This window comes from Carcharhinus amblyrhynchos, chromosome 20 (genome assembly GCF_965287045.1).
Source record: "Carcharhinus amblyrhynchos chromosome 20, sCarAmb.v2.hapA, whole genome shotgun sequence".
Lineage (NCBI taxonomy): Eukaryota > Metazoa > Chordata > Chondrichthyes > Carcharhiniformes > Carcharhinidae > Carcharhinus > Carcharhinus amblyrhynchos.
In genome coordinates, this window is record NC_137343.1 from 52558827 (window position 1) to 52571249 (window position 12423).

Below are 12423 nucleotides of genomic sequence, written 5' to 3' on the forward strand. Positions count from 1 at the left end.
AATTAGTGTCTCAAGTAGGCTTACGTTAATGCTGCAATGAAGTCACTGTGAAATTCCCTAGTCCCACACTGTGGTGCCTGTTCGGGTACACTGAGGGAGAATTTAGCATAGCCAATGCATCTAACCAACACACCTTTCACACTGTGGGAGGAAACCTGTACAGACACGGGGAGAAAGTGCAGACTCTACACAGATAGTGACCCAAACCGGGAATTGAACCCAGGTCTCCGGCACTGTGAGGCAGCAGTTCTAACCACTGTGCTATGTCTCATTTCTTGATGGCAATATAATTCCGAATGGCAACACTCTCTTTTTCTCAAATGGTCTATGTGTTTTCAAACAACCCTTCCTCTGTGTCCAGTTGATAAGACAGGGTTCCAATTTTAGGGACCGCGATTCTGGGGATGCAACTTGACCCACTGTCAAAATTCCTCAGATACTCGGTGTCATCAACATGAATTATGGTTTGCCTTCTGACTGCTTCAGCTGGCCTCTACACTCCCCAGCAAATTTGGCCTCTTTTAAGGTCAAACCAAATAAACAAACTCAAGTTAAATCAGGACAAAGTAAAAGGGGCAGCTCCCCAAAAGGAGGGGGAACAGCCCAAACAAAATCAAAGTACAAAGGAAACTTGAAAACGTCAAATGAAAACGATTATTAAGGTCAATAATACACCCACTCTATCTACACCTATACACCTCTATCTATACCTTATACACCTCTATCAAATCTCCCCTCATTATTCCCTGGAACGTAGAATAAAGTCCTAACCTATTCAGCCTTTCTCTATAACTCAGTTTCTCAAGTCCCGGCAACATCCTTGTAAACCTTCTCTGTGCTCTTTCAACCTTATTAATATCCTTCCTATAATTAGGTGACCAAAACTGCACACAATTCTCTAAATTCGGCCTCACCAATGTCTTATACGACCTCACCGTAACATTCCAACTCTTATACTCAATACTTTGATTTATAAAGGCCAGTGTTCCAAAAGCACTCTTTATGACCCTGTGTACCTGTGACGCCACTTTTAGGGAATTACGTATCTGTACTCCCAGATCCCTCTGTTCTACTACACTTTTCAGTGTCCTACCATTTACCTTGTATGTTCTACCATGGTTTGTCCTTCCAAAGTGCAATACCTCACACTTGTCTGCATTAAACTTCATCTGACATTTTTCAGCCCATTTCTCTACCTGATCCAAATCCCTCTGCAAGCTTTGAAAACCTTCCTCACTGTCCACTACACCTCCAATCCCCGCCCCCCGCCCCGGGCGGACCCAATCTCCGGCCTTGTGCTGTGAGGGGAGTGTTTTCTCGGCCCGGTCCCTTCCGGTCAGCAACCGGAAATCAGCGTGTCGCTTCCGGGGCGATGGCGAATGTGGGCCCCACGGCGGCCGCGGAGAAAGGGCCCGGGTCCGGACAGGGGCAGGGACCGGGGGAGAGCCGCGGGCCCGGGGACAGCACCTTCGAGTGTAACATCTGTCTGGACACCGCCAAAGACGCCGTTATCAGCCTGTGTGGACACCTGTTCTGGTGAGGGGAGGGGGAGGGGGAGGGGGAGGGGGGGTGAGGGGAGGGGGAGGGGGAGGGGGAGGGGAGGGGGAGGGGGGGTGAGGGGAGGGGGGAGGAGGGGGGGGGAGGAGGAGGGGGGAGGGGGGGGGAGGGAGGAGGGGGGAGGGGTAGGGAGGGGGGGGAGGGAGGAGGGGGGAGGGGTAGGGTGGGGTGGGGAGGGAGGCGGGGGGGCAAGGTAGAGGGGAGGGGGGAGTGTGCGAGGGGGGAGGGAGGACGAGGGGGGAGGGAGGACGGGGGGGGGAGGGGGGAGGGAGGATGGGGGGGGAGGGGGGATGGGGGGGGAGTGGGGGAGGGGGGAGGGAGGATGGGGGGGGAGTGGGGGAGGGGGGGAGGGGGGAGGGAGGATGGGGGGGAGTGGGGGAGGGAGGATGGGGGGGAGTGGGGGAGGGAGGACGGGGGGGAGGGGGGAGTGGGGGGGAGGGGGGAGTGAGGGAGGACGGTGGGGGAGGGGGGAGTGGGGGAGGGGGGAGTGGGGGAGGGGGGAGTGGGGGAGGGGGGAGTGAGGGAGGACGGGGGGGAGGGGGGAGTGGGGGAGGGGGGAGTGAGGGAGGACGGGGGGGAGTGGGGGAGGGGGGAGGGAGGATGGGGGGGGAGGGGGGAGTGGGGGAGGGAGGATGGGGGGGGAGGGGGGAGTGGGGGAGGGAGGATGGGGGGGGGAGTGGGGGGGGGGGAGTGGGGAGGGAGGATGGGGGGGGGGGAGTGGGGAGGGAGGATGGGGGGGGGAGTGGGGGGGGGAGGGGGGAGTGGGGGAGGGAGGATGGGGGGGGAGTGGGGGGGGGAGTGGGGGAGGGAGGATGGGGGGGGGAGGGGGGAGGGAGGATGGGGGGGGAGGGGGGAGGGAGGATGGGGGGGGGGGAGGGGGGAGTGGAGGAGGGAGGATGGGGGGGGAGGGGGGAGGGAGGAGGGAGGATGGGGGGGGAGGGGGGAGGGAGGAGGGAGGATGGGGGGAGGGGAGGGGGGAGTGGGCGAGGGGGGAGGGAGGATGGGGGGAGGGGAGGGGGGAGTGGGCGAGGGGGGAGAGGATGGGAGGGAGGAAGGGGGGGAGGGGGGAGGGAGGAAGGGGGGAGGGAGGAAGGGGAGAGAGAGGGAGGGGGAGTGGATGGGGGAGAGAGGCGGGAGGGGAGTGGGGGGAAAGAGGTGGGGTGGAGAAAGATGGGCCGGGGGGAGACAGGGGAGAGGGGTGTGTTTGAAGTGGGGGAGAGGGACGTGTGCATGGGGAGGGGAGAAAAAGGCGGGGGAGTGGGAAAGACGGGGGGAGACAGATGGGTGTGGAGGAGGGGAGAGAGAGGGAGACCGGGGAGGTGGGGAGAGGAGAGGAAGATGGGGACAGCGTCGGAGAAACGGGGAGGAGCGGGAGGCGGATGGGGGAGGGGAGAGGAAACCAGGGAGCAGGGGAGAGATGGGGATGGAGGAGGGGAGAAAAATGGGGTTGGGAGAGGGGAGAGAGACTATGGGGAAAGGGTGGGTGGAGGGGGAAGGAATGGGAGAGAGGAATAGGGGAGAAGAGGTACTGAGGGGGTAGGGGGAGTGAGGGTGCAATGGGAGGGAAGGAATGCAGCAGGACCAAGACGGAGGGGAGGGAATTGAGAGGCAGTAGGTCGAGAAGGTAGGGTGTGAAGAGAGAGTTAGGAAGTGAGGGGTGAATGGAAGGGGGGGTAGTGAGAAGGAGAATGGGTCGTCAGAGAGAGGGAGGGCGGGGGATGAGAGAGTGGGTGGGGGAGATGGATGGGTGGGGGATGAGTGGGGGTGGGATGGACGGTTAGGGTAGGCAAGGGAGTTTGTAGGGGGCAAATGCAGTAGCGAGGCGTTGGGGGTGGAGAAGGTGGCCGGGGGCTTGTCGACGGTGGGTGTGGGGGGTTGGGAAAGTGGGTTTGTGGGGTAGAGAAGGTGGGGTGTGTAAAGCGGAGGGGGGATGCAGGGAGGATGATAGATGCTGGAGGGAGGGGCTCGGTGGGGAGTGGGACATGGGGTAGGGAAGGCAGGGCAGCAGAGTGGATGGGAAGGTTGGTAGGTGCTGGGGGGTAGAGAGTTCAGGGAGGATGGTGTGGGTTGAATCGTTGGTCGTCAGTGAAGTTTGTAAAAGTTTGTTTCCAAAAGTTTGAATACTCTAATTGTGACCATGTTTTGTTCCTGTTTTTTGGTAAAACCTCTGGATGTCTACAGCTGGCCCTGCTTGCACCAGGTAAGTCTGTTATTTACACTTTGTTTTTGAGCTTTTCCTACCTGAAGGTGTGAAAGTCAATGACACTCGCACAGGAATGTTGACGTTATGGGCAGCTGAAGTGTTACCTTTTGCCCAGTGGTTGTTCCTTTAACACTGAGGTGGATTCAAGTCATTTGAGGGCTGAGGGCTGACAAGTCTCCAGGCCCTCAGAACTTTACCCTGGCTTCTTGAAACAGGTGGTTAATGAAATAGTGGATGTGTTGATATTAAATTTTCAAAATTCATTATAATTCCATCTGACTGGAAAGTAGCAAGTGTAACCTGTGACCATAGTGTGCCTTTAACAAATGTATCGATAATCAGCTGTCGCATGAAGGATATGTTTCGATGCCAATCTGTCTGCTCCAGGTAGCCCACGTGCTTAGAATGTAGAAGAATACTTGATCCTAGATATTGGACTGTTTGTTTTAATCTGAGCTGAGCTGTTCATCTTTTGGGCTATCCCTTGGGGTTTCAGAGTAGAACATAGAACAAACAGGCCCTTCGGCCCACAGTTGCACCGATCACATCCCTACCTACCAGGCTTATCTATAACCCTCAATCCCATTAAATCCCATGTACTCATCCAGAAGTCTCTTAAAACACCCCAACGAGTTCACCTCCACCACCACTGACGGCAGCCGATTCCACTCACTCACCACCCTCTGAGTGAAACACTTACCCTGACATCCCCTCTGTACCTGCTCCCCAGCACCTTAAACCTGTATCCTCTTGTAGCGACCATTTCAGCCCTGGGAAATAGCCTCTGAGAATCCACTCTATCTATACACCTCAAAATCTTATAAACATCTATCAGGTCGCCTCTCAACCTTCGTCTCTCCAGGGAGAAGAGACCTAGCTCCCTCAACCTATCCTCATAAGGCATGCCACTCAATCCAGGCAACATCCTTGTAAATCTCCTCTGCACCCTCTCAATAGCTTCCACATCCTTCCTGTAGTGAGGTGACCAGAACTGCGCACAGTACTCCAAGTGGGGTCTGACAAGGGTCTTATAAAGTTGCAGCATTATCTCCCGACTCCTAAACTCGATTAATGAAGGCCAATACACCATGTGCCTTCTTGACCACATCCTCCACCTGTGAGGCCGATTTAAGAGTCCTATGAACGCGGACCCCAAGGTCCTTCTGCTCCTTTACGCTGCTAAGAGTCCTGTCCTTGATATTAGAACATTACAGCGCAGTACAGGCCCTTCGGCCCTCGATGTTGCGTCAACCAGTGGAATGAATCTAATAACCCTCTAACCTAAACAATTCCAATGTTATCCATATGCCTATCCAATGACCATTTGAACGCCCTTAAAGTTGGCGAGTCCACAACTGCTACAGGCAGGGCATTCCACGCCCTTACTACCCTCTGAGTAAAGAACCTACCTCTGACATCCGTCCTATAATTATCACCCTCATGTTAGCCATCACCATTCGAGGAAAAAGGCTCTCACTGTCCACCCTAATATTATACTCTTTCGTCCCATTGATCCTGCCAAAATGGACCACAACGCATTTATCCGCGTTGAAGTCCATCTGCCACTTCTCCGCCCGGTCTTGCATCCTACCTATGTCACATTGCAACTTCTGACATCCCTCCAGACTATCCACAACACCACCAACCTTCGTGTCGCCGGCAAACTTACCAACACATCCCTCCACTTCCTCATCCAGGTCACTTATGAAAACGACAAACGGCAAGGGTCCCAGAACCGATCCCTGGGGCACTCCACTGATGACCGACCTCCATGCAGAAAAAACACTCTTTGCCTTCTGCAGGCAGGCCAGTTCTGGATCCACAAGGCAGCAGCCCCTTGGATCCCATGCCCTCTCACTTTTTCAAGAAGTCTTACATGGGGGATCTTATCGAACACCTTGCTGAAGTCCATATAAACCACATCCACTGCTCTTCCTTCGTCAATGTCTTTAGTCACATTTTCGAAGAACTCAACTTGACTTATAAGGCACGACCTGCCCTTGACAAAGCCGTGCTGACTACTTTTGATCATACTAAACTTCTCTAAATGTTCATAATTCCTGTCCCTCAGAATCCTCTCCATCAACTTACCAACCACTGAGGTCAGACTCACCAGTCGGTAATTTCCCAGGCTATCCCTGTTCCCTTTCTTGAAAATAGGAACCACGTCCACAATCCTCCGGAACCTCTCCCGTCTCCATCGATGACACAAAGACCATCGCCAGAGGCTCTGCAATCTCTTCCCTCACCCCCCCCACAGTAACCTGGGGTACATCCCATCCGGTCCTGGCAACTTATCTACCTTGATAGAATTTAAAAGTTCCAACATATCCTCTTTCTTAATATCCACATACTCAATCTTTTCAGTCCGCCGCAAACCTGCAGTACAACCTCCCAGATCACTTTCCACCGTGAATACCGAGGCAAAGTACTCATTAAGCACTTCTGCCATTTCTTCTGGTTCCACACAGACTTTTTCCCCTTCACCTTGTAGGTCCTGTTCCTTCACATCTCATCCTTTTACTCTTTACGTATTTGTAGAACGCCTTGGGATTCTCCTTAATCTTACCCGCCAAGGCCTTCTCATGATCCCTTCTGGCTCTCCTAATTTCCTTTTTAAGCTCCTTCCTACAACCCATATTCTCCTCTAGATCCTTAACATCACCTAGCTCTCTGATCCTTCTGTACGCCTTTTTCTTTCTAACTAGGTTCATCACAACCTCCATGCGCCACGGTTCCTGTGACCTACCAAAACCTCCTTGTCTTATCGGAACATTGTCGTGCAGTGCTCCAGACAAACATTCCTTGAAAATCTGCCACCTTCCTTCGGTACTTTTCCCCAAGAGCACCTCCTTCCAGTTTACTCGTCTAACTTCCTGCCTGATGCCTTCATATTTCCATTTCGGTAGGAATAACAGATGTGTTGAGTATAGGGCTAACGGGAGGACTTTGAATAGAGTGGAGGAGCAGAGGGATCTAGGTGTATGTGTACATAGATCCCTGAAAGTTGGGAATCAAGTAGATAAGGTTGTTAAGAAGGCATACGGTTTCTTGGCGTTTGTTGGTAGGGGGATTGAATTTAGGAGTCGCAGCGTCATGATGCAACTGTACACAACTCTGGTGCGGCCGCACTTGGAGTACTGTGTGCAGTTCTGGTCCCCACATAACAGGAAGGATGTGGAGGCTTTGGAGAGGGTGCAGAGGAGGTTTACCAGGATGTTGCCTGGTATGCAGGGGAGGTCCTATGAGGAGAGACTGAGGGATTTGGGGTTGTTTTCACTGGAAAGAAGGCGGCTAAGAGGGGATCTTATAGAAACATATAAGATGATTAGAGGTTTAGATAGGGTGGATGGTGATAGCCTGTTTCCTCGGATGGAGAAAGCTAGCACGAGGGGGCATGGCTTTAAATTAAGGGGGGGTAGTTATAGGACTGATGTCAGGGGCAGGTTCTTTACCCAGAGGGTGGTGAGGGACTGGAATGCCCTGCCTGCTGCAGTTGTAAATGCGCCTAGTTTGGGGGCGTTTAAGAGATTGGTGGATAGGTTTATGGACGAAAAGGGATTGGTTTAGATTAGTGGGTCAATGTTTTTTTTTAAAAATAAGACTGGTCGGCGCAACATTGTGGGCCGAAGGGCCTGTTCCGTGCTGTTATGTTCTATGTTCTATTTCCCCTTACTCCAGATAAACACCTTCCTAGCCTGCCTGATCCTATCTCTTTCCAATGCTATTGTGAAGGAGATAGAATTATGATCGCTATCCCCGAGATGCTCTCCCACCGAGAGATCCGACACCTGTCCAGGTTCATTAGCCTCCACCAGATCAGGTACAGCCTCTCCTTTCATAGGCTTATCCATGTACTGTGTCAGGAAACCCTCCTGAACTCCTCCCCATCCAAACCCCTTACCCTAGGGATATTCCAGTCGATGCTTGGGAAGTTAAAGTCTCCCATCACGACAACTCTGTCTCTCCAGGATCTGTTTCCCTGTCTGCACCTCAACTTCCCTGTCACTATTGGGCGGTCTATAGAAAACACCCAGCAAAGTTATCGACCCCTTGCTGTTCCTAACTTCCACCCACAGAGACTCCGTAGACAGTCCCTCCACGGCGTCCACCTTCTCTACAGCCGTGACACTGTCCTTGATCAACAGTGCCACTCTGTCGCTTGACATGTTTAACTATTTCAATTGATAAATGTTAAGCTAATTCACTCGTTACATTTAAACTATATTGTTAAATTTTTTTTTGATAAAAGCTTCCTAGTGGATCAATAGAATCACACCTGGAGTGAAACATTTGACCCTCACAGTAATGCCAATATCCAAAAATAGTTGAGATCTCATCTAACTTGTCGTTTCTGGTCTGGTCCCTAACAAAATTGGGAGTTCTTCCAGGATTAAAATTTCCACCTTGTTTGGTTTGGGATTATTGAACTCAAAGACAGTGGGTGTTGAGGTGCTGTTGTTTCTTTTCAGATGTTGCATTTCAGTTAGTAAATAGGGAGTGCTTTGTGGAAAAATTGATCTTTCAGTGGCTAACATTTCCCTGGATGTGGAAGGAGCCACTCGGGGTGGTTTACAAAACGTGGGTAAAGCAAAGCTTTTGGAATTGGCAAACACTGCAGTTGTCATTACCTGAAGTGGCGAGGAAAGCAGTGATAGCTCGACATTTAACATTTAAAATTACCGGTCTGAATTGGAATTGGATAGAATTCAGAAAAGGACACACGATTTTGGTTTGTGAATCAAGCTTGACTTTCGACATCAGTTTCAGTCTGAGGGATGGAAACTGGGGAAAAAAGATAATTTACCTTTGGCCAAAAAAGAAACGTATGAAGATGGAAGAGAAATAAAAAGCCTCAGGAAACATCCTTTTCAAATTGGCAGGCTGTAACTAGTAGGGTGCCACAGGGATTGGTGCTGGGACCCCAGCTATTTGATTTGATTTATTATTGTCATATGTATTAGCATACAGTAAAAAGAATTGTTTCTTGCATGCTATGCAGATAGCATACATTCATAGAGAAGGAAATGAGGGAGTGCAGAACATAGAACATTACAGCGCAGAACAGGCCCTTCGGCCCACGATGTTGCGCCGACCAGTTAAAAAGCAATGACCCTCTAACCTAAACCAAACCCTTTCCATCCATAAACCTATCCACGGATCTCTTAAACGCCCCCAAACTAGGCGCATTTACAACTGCAGCAGGCAGGGCATTCCAATCATGTATGTAGTGTTCCAGTCATAGCTAGGGTGTAGAGAATGATTAACCATTCAAATCCATTCAAAAGTCTGATGGCAGCAGGGAAGAAACTGTTCTTGAGTCAGTTCATACGTGACCTCAGACTTTTGTATATTTTTCCTGATGGAAGAAGGTGGAAGAGAGAATGTCCGCTTTGACAAAGGGTCATCTGGACTCAAAACATCAGCTCTTTTCTCTCCTTACAAATGCTGCCAGACCTGCTGAGATTTTCCAGCATTTTCTCTTTTGGAGAGAATGTCCAGGGTGCATGGAGTCCTTAATTATGCTGGCTGCTTTTCCGAGGCAGTGGAAGTGTAGACAGGGTCAATGGGTGGGAGGCTGGTTTGTGTGATGGATTGGGCTACGTTCACAACCTTTCTTGTGGTCTTGGAAAGAGCAGGAGCCATAACAACCAGAAAGAATGCTTTCTATGGTGCATCTGTAAAAGCTGGTGAGAGTCATAGCTGACATGCCAAATTTTCTTAGTCTTCTGAGAAAGTAGAAGTATTGGTGGGCTTTCTTAACTATAGTTTCGGCATGTGGGGACCAGGACAGATTGTTTATGATCAGCACACCTAAAACCCTGAAGCTCTTGACCCTTCCTACTTCATCCCTGTTGATGTAGACAGGGGCATGTTCTCCTTTACGTTTCCTGAAGACGATGACAATTTCTTTCAGCAATGCTTTGTTGACATTGAGGGAGAAATTATTCATAATACATATTAATGATTTGGATCAAGGAACAAAATGTAACATCTCAAAATTTGCAGATGATACCAAGTGGAGTGGAAGGGTGAACTGTGATGAGGGTACAGAGATCCTTCAGAATGATCTGGTCAGGTTTGGTGTGTTGGCAAATCAATGGCAGTTGCAGTATCATTTGGATAAATGTGAGGATATTCAGTTTGGAAGCAAAAACAAGAAGGCGGGCTGTAAATTGGGAGAAGGGAATGATTTCAACATATCTTGGTAACGAGACCATATGAACCAAAATGATAATTGGTCAATAATATAACCCATTTGTAGAGACTTGGAAGTCATACAATGCAGAAAGAGGCCATTTGGCCCATTGACTCTGAAAAGGCACCAAAGTATGCACGAATGCAAAACAGTAACACCTTAGCCTAGTTTAATTTTTATGTTCGCACGTGTTGAAAGTACACACTGGATTGTGCATGGAGAGTAATGAAGCACCTCCTCTCCAATTCCGCTAACCTATCTCAGAAATCCATAACTCCCACAGGTTAATGGTGACTTCAGTTCATCACAGACTTCACACTTTCCAATGGTTTCTTCTTTTGTTTCGTTTTTCACTTTTTTTTTGCTTTTTCAAGTTACTAAACTCTTCACTTTTCACCCAATGTAGTGAATTCACTTTGCTCACCAACCCTGGGGAGAAATGTTTGGAGACCTTGAAGATTTTTCTACTTTCATGCACTGATAGTGTTGTTAGGCTTGACGTCTATTGAATATATAAAGGTGTTTGATTTATTATTGTATTAGTACACAGTGAAAAGTATTGTTTCTTGCTCACTACACAGACAAAGCATACAGTTCATAGAGAAGAAAATGATAGAGTGCAGAATGTCATGTTACAGTCATAGCTATAGTGTGGGGAAAGAGAATGTAGGTATATATATATTATTATTCTCTTAAAACCTGACTCTGTAATACTGGTACCAAAACCATGTCTCCCCTGGATATCATCCACCTCTTGAGAAAGCCCTTAAACTATCAAAATATCACAGTAAAATGTATGCAACAGAAACCTTGTTAACAAAGATAATTGCAGACTTATGCTCAAACATGATTTGTTTATGATTTGTTTAACCATTAGCTCCATGAAGCTTCTGAGTTCCTTTTTTTAAAGATAAAAGTATATAAAATACTGAAGTGAGATAGATTTGTATCTTTTTCCTTGCAGTTCAGCACAGAGCTATGCATAGAACTTGTCTTGACCTTGTAAAATAAAATGGCTGATCACACTAGTTTGTGATGGCATTTTAACTTGTGTCAAACATGCATTTTTCCTCCCCCTTGGACCATGATTAAGACAAAAAAACAACAGTAGAACTGGTGTGGATGATGAAAAAGTGAGAAGTTCATTGCACTCTGAAACATGTGGCACGACATCTTTTCATGTTCAAGCTCTACGATTATAGAATACTTTCCATGGCTGTCAGCCTGGTGATGAATTAATTTTTGAAGCTTCTTGGACAGCTATGGCCGTAATTGCTCCACAACGTGAATCCCTCCAGCCTTGGCATCCAAAGATGACATGCCTGAAGTGGATGACTCATTTACTTGTAATTTATGATTTCAGACAGGTGAAATGCTTCTGGCCTATAACTCTTCCAGGATAGATGTAAATGTGTTCAGTTGCTTCAATTAATACTATCTCTGAGTTTGATGCTACCTCTCTAATACACCCTGTGGCTCTGGATGATGAGTTGATAAATTATATTGCTTTATCTCTAAATTGTCACATTGGATTTCTTTTGGTAAGCCATATTGGGTGAAAGATTTGGTCAATTCTTCTACCACTTTCTTAGCTGAAATACCTCTGAGTGGGATAACTTCAGGGAGTCTAATTGCTATATATCCACAATAGTCAACAAATATTAATTTATAATGTGTTTGTTTTGATAAGAGGCCCAAACAATCAATCGGAACTTGAGAAAAGGTTCTTCAAGAGGTCTTTAATTTTTTTCAAGTTTAATAGGGATGAAAGGCACTGGTTTAATTACATCTTGTTTCCACACCACTTGGCATAAATAGCCACATCTGTGTAATCTAGCTTTGGTTTTGGTTTTCCTTATCCTCAAATGGCATCTCATGAGCTATTCTTAGAATCTGTTTTTTGTATTCAGGAAGTAGTGTAATTTGATGTTCTTGTGCTCAGGTATCATTTGCACTCACCTGTGCTGGCCTTTACTTTCTCATCAGGACTTTAAATAACAGACCTTGAAATAATATTCAGGAATGCACTGCGCTTCTGGCATTGAATAGGTTACTTGATAAATTTGGTGTAATTTGGACTGTTTTTACTGTCGCTCAGTCAATCTGTTTGAAGTAAACATATCTGTCTTTTTATCTTCACTTGCTCCCCCCTGCAGTCTGGTTTGTTTCATCTTGCTCCTTCTGTTTAACTTTGTGCCTGTGATCTTGTCACTACACAATCTGAGAGCATTCCAGGAAATTATTTTTGTAAGGACCTTGTAGCTAGATTGTATATAGGCTGTTCAGTTACTGTGCATATCACCACTAACTGTGATCCTGTCACATCACTCCCCAAAATATAATGAATCCCTGCAAAATTACCTATTAGGTAATTTCTCAACCAATCCTACAGTTACCTGTCCTGGTTCCCCCCCACCCCCATGTTGACACTATAGTTAAGAAAACCCACCAATGCCTGAACTTT

General features: G+C 48.2%; 1 protein-coding gene across 1 annotated transcript in view; it reads left to right on the plus strand.

Moving 5' to 3' along the window:
- The first annotated feature begins 1336 nt into the window (after positions 1-1336).
- The window catches only part of rnf185 (ring finger protein 185), a 44961-nt gene continuing 33874 nt past the window's right edge, over positions 1337-12423 (plus strand). The window contains exons 1-2 of the mRNA XM_080208629.1: positions 1337-1536; positions 3739-3757. Of these exons, the coding sequence (XP_080064755.1) occupies positions 1373-1536; positions 3739-3757 (183 nt within the window). The 5' untranslated portion in view covers positions 1337-1372. The remainder of the gene's footprint in view (positions 1537-3738; positions 3758-12423) is intronic.